This window comes from Aspergillus sclerotioniger, assembly GCF_003184525.1.
Source record: "Aspergillus sclerotioniger CBS 115572 chromosome Unknown BO94scaffold_23, whole genome shotgun sequence".
Classification (NCBI taxonomy): Eukaryota; Fungi; Ascomycota; class Eurotiomycetes; order Eurotiales; family Aspergillaceae; genus Aspergillus; species Aspergillus sclerotioniger.
This window is the reverse complement of record NW_020291013.1, coordinates 125155-136427: the sequence shown is the minus strand read 5'-3', so window position 1 is coordinate 136427 and position 11273 is coordinate 125155. Positions and strand designations below refer to the sequence as shown.

Here is an 11273-nt window from a genome sequence, read left to right as displayed (position 1 = left end):
CGTTCCTCCTCGGCTCCTCCTTCTTCATAAACATCTTCGTGGCCTTCCCTCCGACCGTGTTCTCCTCTGTTGGCGAGTGCCTGTTTTCACCTCGGTGACTTCCCCCCGCGCCGCAGCAATGGCGGCCATGGAGGAGCTGGAGATCCACAGCAAGGTAAGCAAGGGATGGCGATGACACCTGTAGCAGAGCAGAGTGCCCTGGCTAACTCGTTCCCTCTGCGTGCGTCCCCAGTCCTACTTTGTCCGCTGGGTGTCAGTCAAGTCCGCCCACACCATCTCGTGGAGCATCCAACCCCACAAGAAATCCATCAACTTCGGCATCTTCAAGCATCCCGGCCATTCCGCCGTGCTGGGCTCCAACACCAACCTGTCGGCCACCGATGCCCCCAACTCCGAATCCACCGAGAATCTGCCCTCCACCGCTGGCACCGCCGCCGCCCTGCGTCCCAATGCCTCCGTCATCGACAAGCTGACGGGCATTGGCCTCAAGCAGATCCAATGGCTCGGCAAATGCGAGGCCGAGCGCATCTTCCGTGGCACCTACGACGTGCCGACCAATGAAGGCGGGAACTACGCCCTGGTCTTTGACAATACCTTCTCCAAGCAGATCTCCAAGACCGTCACCCTCGCCCTGCTCACCTATCCGACCGCTCTCCCGCCGCAGTCGGTCCCCGTCCCCCATGCCTCCAGCCAGCCCGTCCAGAGATCCGATACCGCAGACTCCGGGAAACCCCTGGCCGCTCGCCGTCGGGGCAACAGCATGGCCCAACCGCCTCCCCTGGTCAGCGACCCAGACTCGGGCAGAACTTATACCGGCCTGCTGCAAAAGCGCCGGAGAAAGCGCCATCAGGGCTGGGCCCGCCGCTTCTTCTCCCTGGACTACACCTCGTCGACTCTGTCCTACTACCACGACCGGAATTCCTCCGCCCTCCGCGGGTCCATCCCTTTGTCCCTGGCTGCGGTTGCCTGCAACGAGAAGTCGCGGGAGATCTCCATTGATTCCGGCACCGAAGTGTGGCACCTCCGCGCCTACAATGATCAGGAATTCGCCGCCTGGAAGCGGGCTCTGGAGCGGGCCGCCTCCGCATCGCCCTCCAAGACTCCCGCCGACGACACTCTGCAGCCCGAGCCTCTGTTGCGGGTGCCCTCCCAGCGCGTCGTCACGAATTCGGTCGAGGAGCGGGAATGGGAGCACGTCCAGAGCCTCGTGAGCAAAGTGTCCGGGTCGCGCGACGCCGTCCGACGCCTGGCCAAGGACACCGACCCCAAGTACATAGGCGGCAATGCCTCGGAGAAGCCGCGCGGTCGCTCCCCCAGCCCGCAACGCACGCCGACAGACCTGAACGGGGATGAGTCCGGCGACGCCAAGCGCCCGTTCTGGAAGCGCAAGAACAGTACCGCCACCCAACCCGGGGTTAAGCGGTCCACCACCATGGCCTCCATGTCCTCGCAGCTGGCAGTGCCCGGGGCCTTCGATACGGCGTCCCTCGCGGGCGATCGCAAGCCCAGCAGTGTCTCCAGCCACCCGGATCAGATGGAGGAGATCCACGAACATCTTATGGCCGTGCTGCGCGACTTGGACCAAGTCGTCAGCGAGTTTTCCACCCTGATTTCCGAGAGCAAGCAGCGACGACACCCCCCAGGTACCACTGTGCAATCGCGCCGCAGCTTCGAGTCCGATGTCTCCCAGGAATTCTTCGACGCTGACGACGGTAACCTTCTCACGATCAAGGGCGACAGCGACGACGAAGTGGCCGACAACGCCTCCGATAACACCGCCTGGGAGCCGAAAACCAAGGAACCGGTAGCGGACGACGCACCCTCCGATAGTGAGGATGAAGCCGACGAGGCTTTGGCCGGCGGCGCGCATGATCAATTCTCGCCGCTATTCCCGGCGCGACCCAAAACGCTCACGCCGCTACCACTCAGCACCGTGGCGCGCCGCACCAACATCACTGCTCCGACAGTCATGCCGCCGAGTCTAATCGGCTTCCTCCGCAAGAATGTCGGCAAGGATTTGTCGCAGATCTCCATGCCCGTCTCTTCCAACGAACCCCTGTCCCTGCTCCAGCGCGCCGCCGAGGTCATGGAGTATTCCACCCTCCTCGACCGCGCCGCCAGCTCCTCCGACCCCCTTGAACGCCTCATGTACGTAACCGCCTTCGCTTTGTCCCCAATCTCTAGCAACCGGGTCCGCGAGCGCGCCATCCGGAAGCCTTTCAACCCCATGCTCGGCGAGACCTATGAACTCGTCCGCGAAGACCTCGGTTTCCGCTTCCTCGCGGAGAAGGTCTCACATCGCCCCGTTCAGCTCGCCTACCAAGCCGACAGCAAAGACTGGAGTCTCACGCAATCACCAATGCCAACCCAGAAATTCTGGGGCAAGTCCGCCGAAATCATCACCGAGGGCAAGATGCGCCTGACCCTACATACAACCGGCGAGCACTTCAGCTGGGCCCAGGCCACCTCGTTCCTCCGCAACATCATCGCCGGCGAGAAGTACGTCGAGCCCGTTGGCGAGATGTCTGTCACCAACGAAACCACCGGCCACCGCAGCATCTCCACCTTCAAAGCCGGCGGCATGTTTTCCGGCCGCAGCGAGGATGTCAACACCAAGGCCGTCGACAGCTCCGGTCGCGACCTCCCCCTGGGCCTTATCGGCACCTGGACTTCCTCCCTCGACCTCACCAAGAACGGGTCCCCCACTTGCACCATCTGGTCTACCGGACCGCTTGTCCCCAACGCCCCCAAGCACTATGGCCTCACCTCCTTCGCGGCGACCCTCAACGAGGTCACCCCCATCGAGGACGGCAAGCTCCCCGCCACTGATTCCCGCCTCCGTCCGGATCAACGCGCTCTCGAAGACGGCGACGTCGACCAGGCCGAGGCCGTCAAAGTCCAACTGGAGGAGGGCCAGCGCGCGCGTCGTCGCGACATGGAAGCCTCCGGCGAATCTTGGACCCCCCGCTGGTTCACCCAAGTGGACGAGGACCAAGCCACCGGTGAGACCGTATGGCGGCTGAAATCCGGGAAAGAGGGATACTGGGATGAAAGGACTCGGGGGTCCTGGCCGGGTGTCGTGCCGGTATTCAAGCCATGAATCATCATTACCATGTGGCATCATTATAAAACACCTGGGACTGGTTGGGATGTGAATAGAGGTGTATATGTATGTTGGTAAGGAGGTCAAGTAATTAGGTTCCTTTTTTCGCTCTCTCTCTCTGGGTGTATTTATCTACCTATCTTATCACTTTACTTGAACTTGTAAAACAGGGATATGATATTTCTGTTTGGTATGTATGCGAAAAATACATGTGCTAAGCAAGACTAGGTAACGATACAATAGATTGCATGGAGATGTACAGGTATAGATGGATAGTATGCAAATATGTACTTTTAATTAGTTTCTATTCACATTGCTGTGGACAAGATGGAATTCCTTCCTTGTCTGTCTGTTTGTGTCTAGAAACTGGATCTCATGGGATCTGGAACAGAGAAAGGGGGAAAAGGGAAAGGAACGAAAAATAAAGCAAGCAAAAAGGCTCGGCGAGAAAATAGGGATCTAACGCGACAGTGAGTATCAGAAACGAAGCAATTGTGGAACAGCAGTATCCAGTTTCACGTGTTTATCTTAAAATTTAGAGCAGCCTAATCATCGTCCGACTGCTCGTGCATGGCCCACCGACGACTGTTCCGGTATTTGGCCGTACGCTTGGCCGTCCCTCGGTCCGACGGCGTGTCCATGCGCATGATCACCGGAAGGCTCTCCAATACAGCGCGGTTGCCTTGGTAGTAGTGTGCGGCGAACCCGCCTTGCAGGATCCGGCGCAGGGAATTCAGACAAATCCATTTCCACCAACGGTCGATGTTCATCACGCCCTGTCGGCCGATCTTCACCGTGAGCTTGCTCCCGTAGTGGCGGTTCGTGTCTTGATCGATGGCAGTGTTGTACATCGGCCCCCGACGCGGGTTCTCAACTGTTGTCAGGATGGAGGCAAAATTGCTGTGCAAGCTCTTTTTATCGCGTTTGCTGATCCGCTTGCTATGTATCGTTGCCAACGACTGAAGTTGTTGTTCGAGTTCATGCGTGTTGTGGTACGCATTATACCGCTTAATCAATTTGGGGCCGTTCCGACGACCACTAGACAAGAACGACTCCTCTTCCGACTCCTCTTCCTCATCTTCGTCGTCCTCATCATCCTCCTGTGGCGTGTAGCTCTTTTCGTACAGGAGCGCGATGTTCTCACCGGCAGCGATCTGGAGCGCAGAGTCGCCGCTGTTCAACTGCTCCATGAAAATCTCCACAGCTTCCTCGCTTTCAGTTTCGAGGTCGTCGACCTGGGTCGCAAGCACGCCCCATTCTTGCAGAGCTGCGATGACACTCTGTGCGTCGTCCCCGGCACCGATCGACTGCCCGTCGGAGGCGGCTATGTCCAAGAAAAATGTCATCTGGTCCAGAATGCCGTCTTGTCCGGCGCCTGCATGTAGGGTGCTCACGCCCAGACAGTGGATCGCCGCGGCTTTGATGGCGTTGGAGGTCGAATCTCGAATGGTGCGAGTAAGCAAGGGTTCGACATTCTCGTAGATTGTGTTGTCGTATGCGGAAATCGCCAGAAGCTCGATGGCACGGAGTGCGAGAGTGGTCTCGCGCACGCTGGTCTCAAACTTGATACTTCTACCAAAGGCCGCCACGAGGTCATTGACACGGCCGCGAATTTGTTCCTCGATGTAATGGGATTTGGCAAGTCGGCAAAAGGCAGCGTAGGCTTCCTCCCGACTGAGGTTGCTGCTACGCTTCCGATCCAGAATATCCTGGATGACATCGCCGAGCTCCTCGACCCAGTCATGGTTGTTATCCACGTCCGGGTTATCGGTCAGGTCATCCAACGAGCCAATGCTGTGTCGCAGAAGGCGCATTAGTAAACGGGGAATACAAGACTAGCGACGATGACATCATTCCGTGTGGTGGGAACAAGAAAAGTCGAAGGGGCAGATGGGGATCCGAAATGGCTCACCTCATGGCGGTGTCATCGCTGAGACTGTCTAGATCTTCCTCGTCGGATCCATACCTACTCGGATTCCGGGACGACTGATGGGAATTTGGCGTGGAGTTGCCGCGCGACGTGCGACGAGAGCCTTCGCGAGAGGCGGCCTTGCGAGAGATGGTTTTGCCGCTCTCCAGCACTTGACGACGCAGGTCGGGCATGGCTGCACGCTGGAAATCCACCAGAAAGATGGTCTGGAGGGGAGACTGACAGTGAAGGAAAGAAAAATCTTCACGTGGAAGGCACGAGAGTTTGCACTGAATAGCACTGAATAGGCCAGTGAGAAGCCGTGGCGTCGAAGGTATAGAAAGAAGTATCGTAGTAGGTAGCAATAGAGAAGCACACCAAGGAGTGCTGGCAGACCTGGTCGGCTATGCAAAGGGTATGGTAAAGGTGGACAATAAGAAGAAGCTTTCAGAGACGAAGGACATGGTAAAATTGGGATGTGGTGCCGAAAAGATGCCCGTGGGTTGGTTGAGTGTTATTGCGACGGTCGGAAGAAAGCAATGAATGGGAAGAAAGCCTCCCGCGGGAAGAAAGTTCCCCAAGCTTCCGTCGCCAACTGGTCACCACCCCCACCCCCCCTTCTTCTTCCTCGACGCCACCTCGGAGGCCTGCTTGTCATGGGATGGACTAATCCCCCCTTGGTAATATCTGAATATTAATTTCCTGGTTTTCGTTCTTGCTTTTTGCTTTTCTTCTTCGACCAGGTCGAATTCTGCCAATAATCAGTCTCGTTATCGCCACGTGATGCGGGGTCATGCTTATCGTCCAGGCCATCACAAGCAACAAGAAACTGAGGTCGAACCAAAGACATGCAGTGAATGCGATGCAATCAGTCAAGCCCGGATGCTTGGTTTCAGAAGACTCCGTCGTGAAAGCATCCTGATCATTCTTGACTACACTCCACAGCGGAGGGAACAAGGAGTCCATTGCCGGGGGTATCTATTCTCACTAGAAATACTATCGAAAAGTCTTGAAATCCATCCAACCCCTACCTACATCTGTTGCAGTACCAGGTCCAAAATCCGGCGAGCCTTGCCACCCTCCAGATATTCTCTTCCTTCTTTACCCCGATCCTCCTCATCCTCCTCGTCCCCAACTTCCAAGTCCACCTGCAAACTGGCCTCATATGCCCCCATCACCGTTTCCTCGTCAACTCGCACTCCCCCGTTGACTAGTACCCGAATGCACTGCGCTAGGCGGGCAATCTCCCGACGTGTTTGTGGCGGGATCTCATCATTCTGGCTCGAGTAGATAGAGCTCGACACCATCTCCTCCATGCGGGTGATAGACACATTCTCCGTCGTCGACGATGCAGCGGCCGCGCCGTCCGTGTGCTTAGAAATCCAGATGTAACCGTTGACACCAAGAATCACATCCACTTCCCCACCTCCGTTGGCAGTATTGATCGTCCACACCTGTCTCCGAGACCGAACCACTCCACCAACTCCGGTGGCGCCGCCTGCTCCCGCCGATGTAGACCCGGCCCCGACTGAGCCTTTAACGGACGAGCTAGACGCACCACTTCCACCCGTACCTGTCACAGCAAGGAAAACACCGTTCCTCAGCTTTCCGTACTTCAATGACCGTGTATGCAGCGATGCGCCTCCGTCGGAATGTACAGTCTGGACTTCGGCGACGACCAAGTCACCCTCACTAAAGAAGGTCCGGATTTGTAGCTCATCGGCGCTTGTTCGTCGACGCAGGATACCACCGGGCAGATTGATAGCGGAAAGAGGAAGCTGTGCGAGAAGGGGGGCGGCGACATCGACCTTCCATCGTCGAGACTGCACCTCGACAATGCGCCCAACCACCAAATCACCGATCTCGGGCGTATAACGGGCGCGCAGAGGCTGAACGGATAGCAATTTGTTGGTCTTCTGAACCGTACCGGCGACGGTGGCGATGATGGAGGTCGATAGGGGGTTCGTGTATGTGCCATGGCCTCTGCGATCAGGTCAATGCCCGTGCCTTCAAGGAAATATAGCAGTATGATATGGAGCCACCAACCTCATCCATTGCGGATCATCCGTGACCACCTCGCCGGGCGTAAGGACTCCAGCGCCAATATTCGTCCCCTCCACTAAACGAGGCCGTTTGCTAGGTCTTGATGCGTCTCCCGCTGCCAGATCTACTCCTCCGTCTGAATCCACGGACATCGAATCGACGTCGGACTCGGGGTAGGGAACGTCGACATCCTCCACAACCGGGGGGTGGATAGTGATGGCCATGCTGTCGGGGATATTACTACACGTGAATAATCAGGGGCCAGCAATCCGATTATCAAGCGTTTCGGCAAAGGATGTCTGAGAAAATGGGAGCATTGGAGCTGGAGTCGGAGAAGACTTTCGGGATGCCAAGCAAACCAGTCAAACCGCTGGTGGAGACGCACGTGAAGCCGCATACCCAATCCGGGAGAGCAACAATCTAGTAGAGATCACTAAGATAGGTTCAATGATATGACCTCATTCACAACTAATCTAGTACACCAGCTAGCCATGCTTTGGTATGTCCATGTCACCTGGCTCGGATTGGGACTCGGGTCTACTGTCCGTAGCTTCAACGTTAAGTTACGTTGGATTGTCTCTCATAGTGTTATCATATTGGAAGTCGTTCTAAACACTATTGTGTTAACACACAGGGCTAGATAATGACAGCAGTCGGCGAGAGCAATGAAGCGAAACTCCCGCAAGTAGGAAAGAAATGAGCCAAGTAGATGGGCGTAGCAACACTGGTGGGAAATCCATACCCGAAACCCGAGGGAATGAGCACTCCATACAACGCCCTCGGCCGCTCCGTAGAACCGCTTAGGCGTTGCTATCCGCCGTGGGCAACTGCAGACGCATTGGACTGTCAAGGAGATCAAAAGAGAGATACAGAGAATCTATTAATACAAAAAATGGAATGACCAAGGGCCAGTTGCATGTAAGTTCAAGCACCCGCTCCCGAAGATCTCTTTGGGGGTCGCTTGGGGTTGGCGTTCTCATCATCCTTCTTCTTCCGGTTCGAGCGACTACTACCACCCTTGGGCCGGTAACCGGTGTCTTCGTCGCGCTTGCGTTTGCCTTTCGTACCTCCCGAAGTTGACGCGGTCTCTAAGATGCTGTCATCATCATATGTGTCCTCATCTTTGCGCGATGGAGCCGGCGCCCTCTTGGATGCGCGTAGATTGGAGGGTCGAGAACCCGACTTCTCCGAGGCGTTTTCGTTATCCTGTAAGAAGATCTGCGGTTGGTTTTGACGTAGCCAGTTGTGCACCGAAACGTGGCTCCGAAGAGCAGCGTCTCTCTCGCGTTCGGCTAGTGATGGCTTTCTGGCAATGCAAACAAGCTGGTCAAGCGCCTCTTCGTCGCCCAACTTAGCGTCCAGAGCCAGGCAATACTCGGTCTCGTATTCCGGAGTCAGGAACCCAAGTTCCTGTGCAGGGTTGTAAGCGTCAGGGTCCTCCGGCTGCAGAGGCCCAGAATGGGGAAATTTCGTTAATGAGGTGTACTGCATCTGCGGTGCAAAAGCCTGTCCTCGCTTAACATCATCCTCCACCTCACGATAAGCCTCGCTTGACATTCGGCCTGCAGTCAATCTTCCTCTGGCGTCTTGCAGGACAGAGCTGGCCACGTCGGGATCACTGTAGGATTTGGGAATGTCTCGTTCGGGAGGCGGTAGGAAGGAATCGTCTTCCGGCGCACTGAGATCGTATCGTAGACTGGGGGAGACATGGAGGCTGTCATTGAACTCTAGAAGAACTTCTAGAAGTTGACTGTGAGGGGATCAGTGATAGGAGCCCGAAACGACGAAGACAAGCTCGGCAACATACTCGTTCTGTGCTTGGATCCTCTTTGAGAGATCCTCGATGCGCAATCCTTCGCGGATGAGTGATTCGCTTTCTCTCATCTGAAGCTCGAACTTGACCTTCAGCTTGGCAAACTTCTTCCTGGATGTCGATCGGCCAAATTAGCGACGGATCGTCCCAGGCGCTCATGGAACTGCACTCACTTGAACGACCGGTAGGACTGCTTCGCAGGGGCGCCAACGGAGGCATCCGGTAGGCTTTCGGCCACGGATTGAGCATCGTCGACGGTATGCGACATGATGAGAATGGTGGAAGTCGATGGTTAGGAACCAAGATGGCGCCTCGAGGGACGGGAGTTGGGCGGCGCGAAAGGGGCGGAGGAAGCGAAGGCTGAGGCTTGAAATGGACGTGTTTGGGCCGGTCACGTTAAGCGGTCCGCCGGTCTGGATCTGGTGTTGAGGCGGAGTGTTTCTGCCTGCCGTAAAAAAAAGTTTCCCTCCGCAATCAGAATCCTGATTTCCGGTGTTGCGAATTTCAATTCTTCAGTGAATGTTCTCTTGCTACTCCGCAGTCTCTCTTTTTAAGATACCCCAAGCCCCAATACTATCCAGCTGCTCACACCATGGCCGGCATCGGTGAAGAAAATCACAAGAAGCGAAAGCTCCCAGAGGGCCCGGAGATCGAGATCGATGTTTCTGCACCCGAGCCTCCCTCCAAGAAGGCTTTGCGAAAACTCAAGAAAAAGGCTGCAGAACCCGCATCGGAATCCGCTACAGAGGAGAAGACACAGGCATTGGCAAAGGCACAGGCCCCTGTAGACGGCGCTGCTAACCCTCAGAAGCGCTCCGACTATGGCGTCTGGATCGGAAACTTGCCGTTCTTCGCAACCAAAGAGGACGTGCGCAACTTCTTAACAAGCAACTGCACCTTTACAGAGACGACCATCACCAGAATCCACATGCCCAAGTCCGGTGATAAATTTGGAAAACCCCAGAACAAAGGATTCGCCTACGTCGACTTCTCTACGCAGAAAGCCGTACAGGAGGCGCTTAGCCTCAGTGAGCAACTTCTGACCGGACGACGCGTGCTGATCAAGGACGCAAAGAATTTCTCCGGAAGACCGGACAAGGCTCAGGGAGAGGGCAGTTCTGCGGCGTCTGGAAACCCTCCGTCAAAGCGTATATTTGTCGGTAACCTCGGCTTCGACGCTACGAAGGAGCTCATCGAAGAGCATTTTGCCCAATGCGGAACTGTGGCAAACGTACATGTGGCGACATTCCAGGACTCTGGTAAATGCAAGGGTTATGCTTGGGTGGTATTTGAGGATCTCGCAGCCGCCGAAGCAGCGGTGAAGGGTTTCGTGATGATTAAGGAAGATGATGAAGAGGAGTCCGAGTCCGAGTCTGAACGCCAGAAGAAGTCCAAGAAGCCGCGCCAGAAGAGAGTTTGGGTAAACAACCTGCTCGGTAGGCGGCTGCGGATGGAATTTGCCGAAGATGCCACGACGCGCTACAAGAAGCGATTCGGTAAAGATGGGGAAGGCAAGAAGAACGAGACCGCAGACATCAGCGAGGTTGGGTCTGCAGAGCACGAGTTGGCGGGCGAGCAGGCTCGCCAGTCGCGGCCTGGCAGGGCTAGGAAGGAAAAGCCCGATTATACGAGATACGATCAAGAGACTGTGCAAAAGCTTAGTGGGGCCATCGTCGAATCGCAAGGAAAGAAGACCACCTTCGACTAGGAGTGATCACCCATAAGCTAAGAGCGTGCAGCCCGGGAGAACAGAGGAGACGACCGGACATGGAGAACCGAACCCTCCTTACTGGGAGACAACACGGAGCTTTGCAATGTCCGGCCGTGTATTCTGACCGTTGGAGATCGTTGTCATAGTGAGCTGTGACTTGAGTTGTCCCATCCTTGCATGGATACCATGACCCGCCGGTTCATGGAGAAGACGGCCGTAGGCGGCGCTATAGAAGCAATGAGGATTTTGGTCCTCAGTACCCTGATACCCAAAAGAAAGAGTCTCTTGTGCAAACTGTATGTAAGCAATGAAGCATCATAATAACCAATAGAATGATTAGCTATGTCCTTCAGTTTGTGTTTATCGGCCGTGGCCTTGGTAGGGCGTGTTCACCCCCAAGCCCCATTGTAGAAACACCGCCAGATGTCTCTCAGTTAGACGCAAAGTACTTCGACCTAGAGGACCACCTACATATAGTACCAGATTAGGGTACAGGTACATTGGATCCGATCCATCCCTGATGCCCGCCGGCTTAGTCATGGGTAAACATAGCCAGCCAACCATCGGGGACGGAGGGGGGACAAGCAGAGTTCACGGCGTCAATAATGCTCACGCTGTGGTCAGGGTTGCTCTGACGCGTGGTCTGGATGTTTCCCCCGCCGCTGGAAGTGGGATCCTGGGGAGTGGTCTGTTT

At 55.8% G+C, this 11273-nt stretch overlaps 4 protein-coding genes across 4 annotated transcripts; 2 read left to right on the top strand and 2 right to left on the bottom strand.

Annotated features, from left to right (window-relative positions):
* BO94DRAFT_164720 (oxysterol-binding protein related protein OSH3) lies at window positions 1-3226 on the top strand. The gene is made up of 2 exons (XM_025605894.1): window positions 1-154; window positions 233-3226. The coding sequence occupies exons 1-2, from the start codon at window positions 119-121 to the stop codon at window positions 3098-3100; spliced, it is 2904 nt and encodes a 967-aa protein (XP_025464936.1). The 5' UTR covers window positions 1-118; the 3' UTR covers window positions 3101-3226.
* A 422-nt stretch (window positions 3227-3648) lies between these two features.
* BO94DRAFT_567705 (IFRD domain-containing protein) lies at window positions 3649-5536 on the bottom strand (the record flags this gene model as incomplete). The annotated part of the gene is made up of 2 exons (XM_025614645.1): window positions 5016-5536; window positions 3649-4897 (listed from the first exon to the last, which is right to left on the bottom strand). The coding sequence occupies exons 1-2, from the start codon at window positions 5204-5206 to the stop codon at window positions 3649-3651; spliced, it is 1440 nt and encodes a 479-aa protein (XP_025464935.1). The 5' UTR covers window positions 5207-5536.
* A 507-nt stretch (window positions 5537-6043) lies between these two features.
* On the bottom strand, window positions 6044-9136 carry BO94DRAFT_558560 (uncharacterized protein; the record flags this gene model as incomplete). The annotated part of the gene is made up of 6 exons (XM_025614015.1): window positions 6044-6995; window positions 7059-7246; window positions 7424-7425; window positions 7988-8805; window positions 8863-8979; window positions 9042-9136. The coding sequence occupies 6 exons, from the start codon at window positions 9134-9136 to the stop codon at window positions 6044-6046; spliced, it is 2172 nt and encodes a 723-aa protein (XP_025464934.1).
* A 153-nt stretch (window positions 9137-9289) lies between these two features.
* BO94DRAFT_164729 (putative RNA binding protein Rnp24) lies at window positions 9290-10838 on the top strand. The gene has a single exon (XM_025605895.1). The coding sequence runs from the start codon at window positions 9461-9463 to the stop codon at window positions 10574-10576; it is 1116 nt and encodes a 371-aa protein (XP_025464933.1). The 5' UTR covers window positions 9290-9460; the 3' UTR covers window positions 10577-10838.
* Window positions 10839-11273: the final 435 nt, after the last annotated feature.